Source organism: Panthera tigris, chromosome E2, assembly GCF_018350195.1.
Source record: "Panthera tigris isolate Pti1 chromosome E2, P.tigris_Pti1_mat1.1, whole genome shotgun sequence".
In the NCBI taxonomy this organism is placed as follows: domain Eukaryota; kingdom Metazoa; phylum Chordata; class Mammalia; order Carnivora; family Felidae; genus Panthera; species Panthera tigris.
Window position 1 is genome coordinate 20070129 of NC_056674.1, and position 13510 is coordinate 20083638.

A 13510-nucleotide genomic window follows, 5' to 3' on the forward strand; every position below is an offset into this window, starting at 1 on the left:
GTTGATGGTGAACCTTTCTCAATTTGTGATCGGAGCCAGTTTGACCTAAAACGAATGCTCCCTGAATGAAAGAGGTAGATGTTCCACAGGTGAGAAAGGGAGGAAGAGCACTTTAGGTAGCCAGAAGAGCAAGGGCAAAGGCATGGAATTGTGAGCACTTGTGAGGGAGCCCTCTAGGGTGTGGAGGTATAAGTGGGAACCAGGCTGTTCAGGGTCACGCATCCTGCTAAGGAACCTGGGAACCTCAGGGACCCATCAGAGTGTTTCAAGAAGGACCAGACATGAGAGATTCGTGCCCCAGAAAGCTGAGCGATCTCCGAGTGGGGGATGGGGGAGAGGCAATGGTGGGGAGGTAGGGAGGAGTTGGGGGTTTAGTTTCCTGAAGTTTTCAACATCTCTGCCCTTTCTGCTCTGATACCATTGATGGACCACTGCTGGCTTTTCAGTTATAAAGTGCTGTGTAAACACAGCCTCACCACCCACCCTGATGACCAGCTTGCACCACTAACTTAAACCAGGAGTCCAGGCTGGAGGCAGGGATCCCAGTGAGGAGGTGAGAATGATGGGCAGCAGCAGTGTCCATGGGATGGGGAGAGCTAACGGCTAGGATATGGCGAGGAAGGTGCTGCTGACGAGTGCAGGCTGTCTGCCCTAGGTGTCTGGGTGGATGGCCAGGCACCTCACTGAGGTGGGGGCAACTTGGAGGCTGGTGTATAGGGGCAGGTGGATTTGAGGCCCCCATGACATATCCAAGTGGTGGTCCCAGTGAGGAGGGACCCGGAAGCCATGAAAACACCCTGTCTGGAGATGGGGCTCTGGGGGCACCAGTATAGGAGGCAGTTGGGGTGTTGTGAGAAGGGCCCAAGACAGAAAGGAGTAATACTTCCACTTAGGGGCAGGCAGAGGGATGGGAGGCAAGCCAGAAGGGCTGCAGTATTATGGAAGCCGAGAGAAGTGATTCTTTTTCATGGAGAGGTGGGGTTGACAAATCAGAAGAGCACTGGAAAATACTGGATTTAGATATTCAGGGGCTTGTTAGTCAATGGGTGGGTAGAGAGTCAGGGGCAAAAGCCAGTGAGGTGGGGTGCAGAGGGGAGAAGGGCAGAGCAGGTGATGGGTGCAGTGAGATGGGGGGTGGAGGAGAGACAAGAAGGCAGGTTCATTTCAGAATGAGGAAGTCTTTCAACTTTTTAAAGCTGAAGGTAAGGAAGTTCGGGTGGAAGGCAGGTTGAAGATTCAGGGGAGAAAGAGAACAAGCTATGGAGGGGTCCCAGGAGGTGAGGGGCAGGGCAGGGCTGGGACGCAGCTGCCGGACAAACTGGGTGGATGAGCCAACCAGGGGCAGTAAGCGAGGACCCCTGAGACTGGAGATGCCACCAGAGTGGGCTCCCCCGTCCCGTTCTTGGACTTTGGAGATTTTGTGCACACTTAGAGGATCAAATTAATTTCTGCTAAAATCAGGCTTCTCTTTCATCCTGTTCCTTATCCTATCGTCTTTCCCCTCCCTTTTTTCTCGAAAATGCCATTCTGCTCCATTCATTCAAAAAGCATTTATTGAGTGACAGCTCTAAGCCTGACCCCTGTCAGATTCTGGGGCAGACTCAACTCCGTGGCCCTTCACAGGGGGCCTCATGTCCTGGGGTGCGGGCAGTGCTGGGAGTCGGTGCTTTGTCCGGATAGCTCAGGCCATGCTTGAATAGGAATCTGCTTCTTTAGAACAGAGTGCAAAAAGTTGGGGGGGAGTCTGCGTCCATATTCAGAGCTTCAACTCTGTTTTGTGTGACTCGCACACAAAATGGAAATGAATTGTCCAAAAAGCTCACTCTGCCGGCAAGACCTGGACCCTGCACAAGACCATCATTGGCAGAGAGGGAGGTTCCCCAGTAAATCAGCATCTTCTTGGGGTCGTGTAGGACTTGGCTCTACAGAAAGCCCGAGGGCACGGACACAGCTTGGCCTCAGGTCAGGCCTCCTGGGCTGGCAGCTCGGGGGGGGGGGGGGGGGGGGGGGGGGGGGGGGGGCTCCCAGTTAAAAACAAACAAACACAGAATCCTTTCTGGCCAGTTGCATTTTGTTTCTCTCATCTCTGGCTTCTCACTGATTTTTTTTTTTTTTTTTTAATTTCTTTAATGTTTGTTTATTTTTGAGAGAGATTGAGAGAGAGTGTGAGTGGGGGGAGGGGCAGAGAGAGAGGGAGATACAGAATCCGAAGCAGGCTCCAGACTCTGAGCTGTCAGCACAGGGCCCGACACGGGCTCAAACTCACGAACTGTGAGATCATGATCTGAGCCGAAGTCAGATGCCCAGCCGACTGAGCCACCCAGGTGCCCCATCAGTGGTTTTTCCTTTTGTTTTTCCTTCACGTTAATATGTTTAAATAGAGGCACAAGCTCAGTAGCTATAAATTGCTTTCTTAAAAGAATGACCAGTGGAAATGGAGCTTCTTTTTCCCAGATTTTCATGCTCATCTTAATGAACGTGTGCGGGAGAATGGAACAGTGTGTGTTTCGACCTATAGTTAATGCAGAGGAGTGTACGTTTCCAGGACACTTGTCCCTGGAGCTCTCTGGGTGCCTTCGTCCTAAAACCCACAGGAAATCCTCTTCGTGGCCAGGAGAGAAAACCACTTGGAGACAAACTAGAGAAAGCTGTTCTCTAGGGCTGTTGAAAGGGCCCGCATAAAAGGTCTTAGCACCTTGTGGAAGGAGAAAATCAGGACAAAATGCTGTATTGTCTGTCCTTATCTCTGCCTCTTCATCCTTTGGGAACACCAATGACCCGAAATGAATTTAGCTCCATTGTTTCTACCCCAGAGCTGGAGGAGAAGTTGTTTCTTGTCCACAGAGGCCTCCAGGCTGGACAGGCTCCCAAGGTTCACTGTGTCCTGATTTATGGTCCCTGTTTACTCTGGGCTTCCCTTGAGGCTCCAGCAGAAAAGGAAGAATTCTTTTCTTTTCTTTTCTTTTCTTTTTTTTTTTTTTTTTTTAACCTAGACACTCCTCCTGGTTCCTCCTCTGCACCATTCATCTTCGTGAAGTGTAATTCTGCGTTAGACACATGTGTGCGGGGGAGCTTTCTGTGAGGCCCGGTCCGCCGTGCTCAGTGTCGGTCATGGAGGCTCATCAGCGCCAGCTTTCCGGGGTGTCTGGACCCCCTCCCGTTGCATGGGAAGAAGGGTGTGAAGGCTGCTGATGCTACCCTCTGCCCCACCCCATGCACCACCATGGTCTGAGCCAGGTCCTAAAGGCCAGACTGGCTCCAAGTTGATCATGGCCTTGGTGAGCGTCTGCCTGGCTACACTGATACACGCTAGCAGCCCAGAGGCTGTGTATGACAAGCACCTCTTCACGTTGCTGGATCCTGGCCAGGAGGGGTCCCCTGGCAGAAACAGAATTTCAGGGTGACTCAGAGGAGAGTCAGCATGATGAGCTAGCTGTAACAATATAAACGTCTCCTGCTTCCTGGGGCTATTTGGATGGTTCCCAAGACACCACCTGTTCATACCGAGCATTGGTTTTAGCCCGGTCACCACTTCCTTCTTTGGCTCAGGTACTAGAGTCTCGTGACAGGCTGCATTGGAGGTGGCCACAGAGGACGGTGGGATTGCAGGTGCAGCCCAGCCCCAGGACGGGGTGTCTGGCCGAGTGGGCGGTGAGGGGTGCCGGCTGGGAGCGAGGTCTCCCACCTGCAGCACCAGGGACAGGAGGAGAGATGTGAGTCTTTCTGGACTTTCCGGTCAGACCCACGCAGTTCGGTGTGGCCATATGCCATTAGAAAGTCCCAGGTTTTGATTGGGTTGTAAGAAGAGAAAAGGGCAGGTGATGGAGAACTTGAGGAGTAGTTCCTTTTTTGGGGCACCTGGGTGGCTCCGTCAGTTAAGCATCTGACTCTTGATCTCAGCTCAGGTCTCTATCTCAGGATCATGAGTTCAAGCCCTGAGTTGGGCTCCATGCCGGTCATGGAGCCTACTTTAAAAAAAAAAAAAAAAAGTTCTTTTTCTCCCTTGTTATATGTCTTGTAAAAGTAACATGAATTATTGTAATTGCAGAAAAAAGTCATTACAAAAATGTACAAATTCACACACACACACATACCAGCCCTTCTCCCACGCAGACACGCTTTGCAGACAGGAACTGTTAGCTGTGGGTGAGTGCATCCGACCGGGTGAAATAAGCAGGTCATCAGGTGGGACTGGAAATATATTTGATCCATGGAGATTTGGGTGATGGTAAAAGCTTTGTTACTCATTCAACAGGTTGCACAGTAACTGTGAGTGGTGCGCAGGAGGTGTTGATAAAGACTAGTAGAAGTGACTGCAGGGAGCCTTTAGTGAAGGATCATGGCTAAGTGCTGATTTCATATTGTGGCCTCCCCACCCCCCTTGTGAATGGTTGGGAATGCTGGAGAAAAGCAGGTGCTCTGTGATTTGCCACCCCGGCTCCTGGCAGGGATCCTGGAAGGGCAGGAGGGCTCTTGAAAAACGCTAGACTTTCATTTTAATTTTAATGGATGTGGAAAAGCTAGATTCTGTTTCATCCAACGTGCCCTGAATCTCCAGCATGGCGAGAAGTTAAATTAGATGTATGTGTGTATTGCAGGGTACTGCGTGCTATTTTGGTGCTTTCTGGTTGACAGCTTCTGGCTAACTCGTAAACAAACAATTCTGTTTTCCAAAGTTTGGTGGTTGAGTGGGGGATTGCGTCATCAGGAAGGAGTGAGAAAGGCTGACAAAATAGAAAACATCTTTGCACTATAGGAGCAACAAAAAGTACCCTCTTTCCCACGCCCTTTTGTACAGAGCATCCAAAGTTGGCTCTGTACTGACAGCAGCAAGATACGGGTCTTGAACTCATGAACTGTGTGAGGGGCTCTAGCTAGGAGACCCTGCCCTGTCACCCTCTACTCAGTCTTATACCTGACCTGGAGACCCCAGGTTCACACTGTGCCTTCATTTTGCTGGAAAATCCTCTACATGCATAAGCTTTACCTTTGACTGTGGAAGAAGAGCCCATACCGGTTTTCTGGGTAGAGGGGAGTCAGGTACCAGGCACTGACCTGAGTGGGACCCCGGCCGGGGGAGGAAAGACTGCTCCAGTCCCTCTCTCTGCATCTGCCTTCCGGTGACCTGGCCTTTCTCCCTTTCCTAGTGTCTGTCTCTGTAGGTAAAGGTTGAGTACTCTTGTCCTTTCTTCCAAATGAAGTGCCTCCAAGTTGTGCCTGGGTATCGCTTTTAAACACGTATTTCCCAGCTGAGCAATGTGACTGTTCACAAAGGGCATGCCAGGGGGATGTTGGCAAATGGAGTTCTTGCTCTAGGTGAACTGATTCTAATTAGGACTAATTGAAAAATGAGTTGCAGGTGCCAGAAAAATCCAGTCCAAAATGGCACATAAACACACTGTGGCACATCCCTACAATGGAATTCTCAGCAATAAAAAGGAACAAACCACCCAGAAGTGCAACAGTGTGGATGGGTCTCAAAGCATAATATTGAACACAATGTGCCAGACACGGAAGAGTATGTACTGTACGATTCCATTTCTATGAAGTTCTAGAACAAGCAAAAGTCTATGGTGATGGAAACCAGAGTATTGGTGGCCTGGGGATGATGAAGATATTCTAATTTTTGTTAATGTTTATTTATTTTTGAGAGAGTGAGTGTGAGAGGAGGAGGGGCAGAGAGAGAGGGGGACAGAGGATCCAAAGTGGGGTCTGTGCTGACATCAGCGAGCCCAATGTGGGGCTTGAACTCACGAACTGCAGGATCATGACCTGAGCCGAAGTCGGGCGCTCAACCGACTGAGCCACTCAGGTGCCCTGAAAAAGTTTGATTGAGGTAATGATTCCAGAGGTTTATACATTCGTCCAAACTCATTGAACTGTGTATTTAGAATCTATGTATTTTATTATACATAAATTATACCTCAATTTAAAAAATGGTTTAGGCAAGAAAGGGAATGCATTGGCTTCTCTAACTGAGCAGTCCAGAAGAATGGCTTCAGGCCTGGCTTGATCTAGGGCTCAGATGCTGCTACGAGCAGTTTCTCAAGTCTCTTCCCCCTGGACTGGTATTCATTTTGGGGGAGACATTCCCCTGCTGGTGGCAAAGGCCGGTGGGGGAAAAATGAAGGTGTCTTCCTCATGAGTTCTGATTATCCTCTGTCAGGTGCTCACTCTGAGTCCCTCTGAGGGCCAGAGGCCTTCAGTTTCCAACTGAGCAAGCATGAGGTCAGTGTTCTTCTCCTTGGAAAGGAGGTAGGGGAGCACTGAGTGTCAAGGACTATGAGGTGGGAGAGGGGGACCCGGTCACTGCGCCCAAAGTATGCACAGTGATGTTGGGCAGCCCTCAGCCGAGAAGCACGCGAGAGGTGTCTGGGGGTTTGCAGGCAAGCTGTCCCAGCCAACATCGCCCCGCATTCCTGCTGCTGACTGCCTCACAGCTCATCTTGGAGTGACAGCAGGGACGTGGGCTCGAGTCGGGCTCCCACCCTCCCTGCCTTGAGTAGCTCACTTAACCTGCAAACCTTAGGACTGTGGGATCTCAAATGCTGTAGCACGGTCCACAACTGGCCGTCTGACTCATGACACATGCCCTGTGATGAAGTTGAGGCCTCACTCAGTATTTGCTTTTCTGGGTGTTGGCTGTTGGACCGTCTTCCGGCATTTTAACATTGATGCAAATGTCCACACACAGACTCTGTGTGGCAGAAAGACTCACTTCACTGTAGGACTTGTGGACCATGACCTTCCAGGCCAGGACAGTTCAGCTCTCTGCCCCCACCGCCTCCCTATTCCCGGTTTCCAGGTTAAGCAGGTGTGACAGGTGCTGCCTTGGGCCCTGGCACAAACCTTCGTTCCAGTTGGCAGAAGCTCTCCATCCCGTTAGGAACCCACCAAGAACTGAGGCATGGTCGAGGACTGTGGGTCCCCAGAGAACCACTGAAGGGGCCAGTGGACAGCTGGCAGCTTCTGGAGATGCCAGGGGGTCTTTATGGCAGTCTTGCCCAGATTTGCTTCTTGGGGCTCTGAGAAGCTTCCACAGTCCTGTGGGTGTTCCTAGTGTTTCCAGCTGGCCCAGCATTCCTACCTGTCAGTAAGAAGTAATGTCATTTTGGTTCTAATTACTCAGTCATATCTAATCCTAAGCATTCCTCTCTCTTATCTAGGAACTTGACTCCGCATCTGTGGGCTAGCCAGAAGTTGGGTAGAGTATAGGAGTAGGAAAAAGTTCTTATCCGTGAACTGGAATGGCAGCTTATCTTAGCTCTGGGAGTGTCCATAAAGGAATTCGTTATTAAAGCTTCTCTGTAAAATGGAACACAGCTTGGGGTGAACCATGTGATTTTTGAGTCAGATGAAGCCATCCAGATAAAGCTACCCCTTCATAGTAATTTTAGAAAGTATAAAGGAAAGAGGAGGGCCATTAGTTTAGGCCTTGAATATTCCATTAGCTTAACAGTAAAGACCTTTTAATCTTATATCTGGAAAAAGATAGTTTTCTGACTTTTATTTTGAATCAGAGATCATTGGGTGGTTTTAAAGATGTTAACTTTTAAGACCAGTCCAAATCAGATTCTGAATATCTGTGTAATTCGAATCCTAGTGAGTAAGAATGAGAAATCTTGTGGAAGGAGAAGCATTGTAAATTAACCCGGGTCTGACCCACTAGTCCAAAGGCCACTGATATGGGGAATCCTTGAGATTAGGGCTCTGAATAACTCCTTCTTCCTTGGGGTGGAGGCCACAGACCTGGCTTGGGCAGAGGTGGGGCCAAGCGGAAAGGCAGTGACACAACTGGAGAGAAAGGGCATCTTTTCACGGAGTGCTGCCCACCAGCCATTCCTGGGCCGTAACCACGGCACCCTCTGTGGGCAGGACCTAAAGATAAGCCTCTAAAAGGAACAGAGCCCTCACTCAGATTGCAGGGATTTTACCAGCTGGGGTGGGAAGAACACTGTTAGGTTAAAATTCTTAAACATTTCAGAGTGAATCCTTGGGGCACCAGGGTGGCTCAGTCGGTTTGAGCTTCCGACTCTTGATTTTGGCTCAGGTCATGATCTTAAGGTCATGGAATCAAGCCCCGCATCAGGCTCCATGCTCAGCATGGAGCCTGCTTGGAATTCTCCCTCTGTCCCTCTCTTTGCCCCTCCCGCTCACTCTCTCTCTCTCTCTCTCTCTCTCTCTCAAAATAAATTTTAAAAAATTTCAGGTGATCAATAATATATAAAAAAATAAGTTTGCCTTTACCAATAATAAATGCAAATTGTTAGAATAGGATACCTGTTCCAAGTTGCATAGCAACTTGGCAAAGATTAATGCTTTTCAGGGCACCTGGGTGACTTAGTCGGTTAAGCGTCCAACTTCAGCTCAGGTCATGATCTTGCGGTTTGTGGGTTTGAGCCCCACGTCGGACTCTGTGCTGACAGCTCAGAGCCTGGAGCCTGCTTCGGATTCCGTATCTCTCTCTCTCTCTCTACCCCTCCCCTGCTCATGCTCTGTTTCTCTCTGGCTCTCAAAAATAAATAAATGTTAAAACAAATTTTTTTAAAATAATACTTTTCAGCTCAACAACAGAAAGACAGCTCCATTTAAAATGGGCCAGTATCTGAATTGATATTTCTCCAAGGAAGATTCACAAATGGTCAATAAGCACATGAAAAGACATTAAACATTTTTAACGATCAGGGAAATGCAAATCCAAACCATAAGGAGATATCACACAGATTGTCTGTTAGAAGAAAAATAGTATTATTGATGGTATGGAGAAATTGGAACCCTCCTCCACTGTTGGTGGGAATGTACAATGGTGTAGCCACTTTGGACAATAGTTTGACTGTTCCTCAAATGGGTAGGCCCCAAATTAACCACTGACACAACAGTTCCCCTCCTAGGTCTATAGCCAAGAGAAAGAAAAACATAAAAACAGCCACATAAAAATGTATACACAAATAAGCAGCCCTATTCATAACAGCCAAAAAGCGAAAACATCCCCAAATGTCCGTCAAGTGATGAATGGATAAATTAATGTGGTATATTCATATAATGGGGGATTAGTTAGGGGCAAAAAGGAATACGGTACTGGTACAAGCTCCAACATGGATGAACCTTGAAAAATCATGCTAAGTGAAGGACGCCCATTCCAAAAGACATTATTTTTGTAAAATTTCATTTGTAGGAAATGTCCAGAATAAGCAAATGTGTACAGACAGAAAATAGATTTGTGGTTGCCTAAGGCTGGTGGGGAGAAGGGGCAGAGAACAGAGAGTGGCTTTCTTTCTTGGAGGATAATTGGGCTGGGGTGCACTGGAGGTCTTTAAGAGGTTTCTAGGGCCATACCTGCCCTAGAAATATACCTTAAAGAAAAAAGTAGAGGTTCATCGAGATTCATGTTTACAAATATGCACCAAATAATAGCAGATACTTGGATGCAATGTAAATGTCTAAGGAAATGGTAAATTCTTAAAAAAAGATGGTATTATGCAATTGTTAAATCATGGTTTCAAGAAACATTCCATAGCAGGGAAGTTTCATAATAGAGTGTTAAGTGAGGAATTAGGATAAGCTGTTATGTGCCAGTCTGCAGAAGAGAGTTAATGTAGCAGGTCTGAGGCTGCTATCAGGGAGGTTTGCTTGCAAGGCTGTCCCCTGCCTGGTATCTGGGAACCTGGCTCTTGGGAGCGTTCCCTCCATCCCTAACTGACAAGGTCGGCTCACTTCCCCTAGACTGATGGCACCAACCGGGTGGTTTATGATGAACACCTGCTGGGAGTGTTCCTGCCCCGAGTCTGGAATTTTGGCACATGCCAGGCACGGGGTGCCTTTGTGATCAGTTCCCGGTGAAATCCCTGGGCATCGATTTTCTAACCTGGACAGTGACATCTCATTCATGTTGCTGAATTTTTGTTGCTGGGGGAAGAAGGTGCTCTGCATGACTCCCTCCCCCCCTCCAGGGGAGGGAGAAGCATAAGGAAGCCTGCACATGGATTGTTCCACACTCTACCCATGTCTTTTCCTCTGTGATCCAGCTCTGGGTCCTTACTAAGCTGCTGTCGTATAGCTGTGAGTGCAACTATGTGCTGAGTCCTGTGAGCCTTAGTGAATCTCTGAACGTGGGGCTGGTCTTGGGAACTCCCAACATTGCACTAATGTGAAAAATAATGACATGCACATAAAATACATGAGCAGGAAAGAAACCAATTCGCAGTGGCTGTTTTGGAGTTGGATCGTTATTAGTGACTTTTATTTTCTTTTATATTTTTCAATATTTTATGTATTTTCCATTTTGATGTTACTTTTATTTTCAGAAAAGGCTCGTTTTTAAAACATTTGTTACTTAAATGTTGTCATTTTTATTTTTAAAGTTTATTTATTTTGAGAGAGAACATGTGCATGCAAGAGAGAGTGCATGAGAGCAGGGGAGGGGCAGAGAGAGAGGGAGAGAGAGAATCCCAAGTAGGCTCCGAGCTGTCAGTGCAGAACCCAGTGTAGGGCTCCATCCCACGAACCACTAGATCATGACCTGAGCTGAAATCAAGAGTTGGACACTCAACCGACTGAGACACCCAGGTGCCTCTAAATGTTGTCATTTTTATTTATTTATTTTTTTAATGTTCTATTTATTTTTGAGAGAGGAAGAGACAGAGTGTGAGTGGGGGAGGGGCAGAGAGAGAGAGGGAAACACAGAATCCGAAGCTGTCAGCACAGAGCCCGATGCGGGGCTCAAACTCACGAACCACGAAATCGTGACCCGAGCCGAAGTCGGACGCTTAACCAACTGAGCCACCCAGGCGCCCCATAAACACTGTCATTTTTAGAGTGGCTGACTTCTGAAGGGTCATCTCTCATTTTCCTTTAGGGTTGCAATCCCCTTGCACAAACTGGCCGAAGCAAACTGCAGAATCAAAGGGCTGCCTTGAACCAGCAGATCCTGAAAGCCGTGAGGATGAGAACAGGAGCAGAAAACCTTCTGAAGTAAGTGTCTGCTGCCTCAGCGGGGAGCCCGCCTCTCCCGGAGCCTATCCATCCCTAAACTCCTTGGCCTGCTTGGCTTCCTCTCTAGCTCTCGGTTTTAACTTTGGGTTCCCTCCTTGTTTCTGGCGCCTGGAGCAGGCCCTTCCTTGCCTGGAGCTTGATTATGTTACAGACAAGTATTTTACCCCGCCTGTTTGTGTGTTTGGGGATGGGGGAAGCCAATGATCACATTCCTGTTTGTTTTCTCTGCTTTCTCTGGGACTTGTCCGTCCGTTTTCTCTGTTGTCTAGTGGAGAAACCATGCCTGGTCTAGAATCACTGCTTGGTAAGTGTTGGATGTAGAAAGGAAGGCAGGAGGGAGGGAAAGGGACATTTCTGTTGCCAGTGTCCAGCCCTCCAATGAGAGGCCCCAGTACAATCCCATGGCCTTGGGGCCCTCATTATTATGCTCTGGTGGTGAAATAGTTACTTACGAAGCATAGAACTCAGTGAAGCTTTACCTGTGTCATAGGCAGCTGGAAGCCCTCCCTACACCCCTCAGTGCAACACAAGGCAGTGTGTCAGCCTCCCCTTGTGTATAAAGGGTGCAGACTTTTCTTCTTCCTTCAGAGTTTCTGGGGGTCACTCTTGTCAGCCCCATGCTACCTTCTGCATGGGGAGCCAGGGTAGGCGCCGTGCCTGCTGCCTGGCCAAGTGAGACAGGTGCCCCCTGGAGACTCAGAGAGAGATGCAGGGCGCTTGTAGGGACCTGGAGCTTGGAAACCTGGCAGGGAACCCGGAAACCTGGCAGGATGTGGATAATGGGTGTTCCCAATGGGTCACCTGCACTGTTGGAGGCCTTTGGGAGCCCAGAGGCTATTGGGAAAGACAAATACACCAAACCAGGTGTTCACAACAGAGCTGCAGTAGTCTGATGGTCACAGATATGTACAAGCAGCATGATCATCTCCTCCACACGGGCTGCTCACCTGAGCACCCAGGAAAGACAGGAGGAGGGTTTCTGATCATGAACTTAGGGTAAACTTTCAGAATCCATCTGTATTTGCTCCCTAGGAAAGCTGTCTGAGCTACTAGGTGAGGGAAAAAGAAGGTGCCCTATATGTGTATTTTAAAGGGTTTGTATGTTCGCTTTTGTGCACGCATAGGCTTTTTCCAGAAAGTATGAAGAAAGAAGCCGTTAGAGTTGCCTCTTGGGATCAAGCCCAGGGATGGGGTGGAGGTGACTCTTACCCGTAATGTTACCGCCTCCAGTGTTTGGGTGTTCTTTTATGAAGGACATGAATTACTTTTATTCATTTTTCGTGTGAAATCCTGCAAAGGCCAAGAAGATAATATCACCAACCACCTGAACCTGCCGCTGACTCGGGAACAATAGTGTTGTGCCTCGTGTAGGCATTGATACTCGTGGACTAGCAGAGAGCGCAAGTCCTGGGGTGGCCAGGCTTCCGGGAACCTCTCCTCCAGCTACTTCTGGAGCAGGGTAGAAGCTAAATTGTTACCGGAGGAGACTAGGAAACTTACAACATTTCACCTTTTTTTCTTTTTTTAAGTTTATTTACTTATTTTTTTCTCTCTTTTTTTTTTTAATTTTTATTTATTTTTGAGAGAGAGAGAGAGACAGAGAGACAGAGCGTAAGCAGGGAAGGGGCACAGAGCAAGAGAGAGAGAGAGACACAGAATCCGAAGCAGGCTCCAGCCTCTAAGCTGTCAGCACAGAGCCCGACGCGGGGCTCGAACTCACCAACTGTGAGATCATGACCTGAGCCAAGGTCAGACGCCCAACCGACTGAGCCACCCAAATGCCCCAGTTTATTTACTTATTTTTAAGTACTCTCTACACCCAGCGTGGGACTCGAATTCATGACCCTGAGATCAAGAGTCGCATGCTCCACTGACTGAGCCAGCCAGGCGCCCCACAACATTTCACCTTGTATTTTATTTTATTATTTTTAAACTTTTTAAAATGTATTACCTATTTTTGAGAAAGAGTGCTAGTGGGGGAGGGGCAGAGAGAGAGAGACAGAGAGAGAGAATCTCAAGCAGACTCTGTGCTCAAACTCATGAAACTATGAGATTGTGACCTGAGCCAAAATCAAGAGCCAGACATTTAACCAACTGAGCCACCCAGGTGCCCCAACATTTCATCTTTTAAAATGTCTGGCAATGTCCCTGTCCCCAGAGAAATCTGGACCTGGGGACCATCAGGTCTGCAGTGTAGTGGCCGGCACAGCTTAGGAGGGGCTCTGATTCAGGAGTGTAGGCCATGGGCTGGGCTTGCTGTGCCGGGAAGGGTGTAGGCGCCTTCCCCCTGGTGTGATTTGTGGCTATGGGTTTTGGTTGACATTTCTGAGAGGCCAGCCCTGTGGCTCTGGGGGGCAGGCAGGCAGCCTTGAGTCTGTGGCTCCCTAGGAGCAGACTACAGTTGATTGGCCTGTCATTCACCCAGGAAGTGAATTTCTTGAGTGCCTAGGAAGTAGCAGGCACTGTTTGAGGTGCAAGAGGAGAAGGCTGCTGGCATTGCAAACGAATCCCTGCTTTC

At 48.5% G+C, this 13510-nt stretch overlaps 1 protein-coding gene across 1 annotated transcript in view; it reads left to right on the forward strand.

Moving 5' to 3' along the window:
* RHPN2 (rhophilin Rho GTPase binding protein 2) overlaps positions 1–13510 on the forward strand; it is a 59208-nt gene that overhangs the window by 2033 nt on the left and 43665 nt on the right. Inside the window, exon 2 of the mRNA XM_042968064.1 lies at positions 10856–10971. Coding sequence (XP_042823998.1) covers positions 10856–10971 — 116 coding nt within the window. The remainder of the gene's footprint in view (positions 1–10855; positions 10972–13510) is intronic.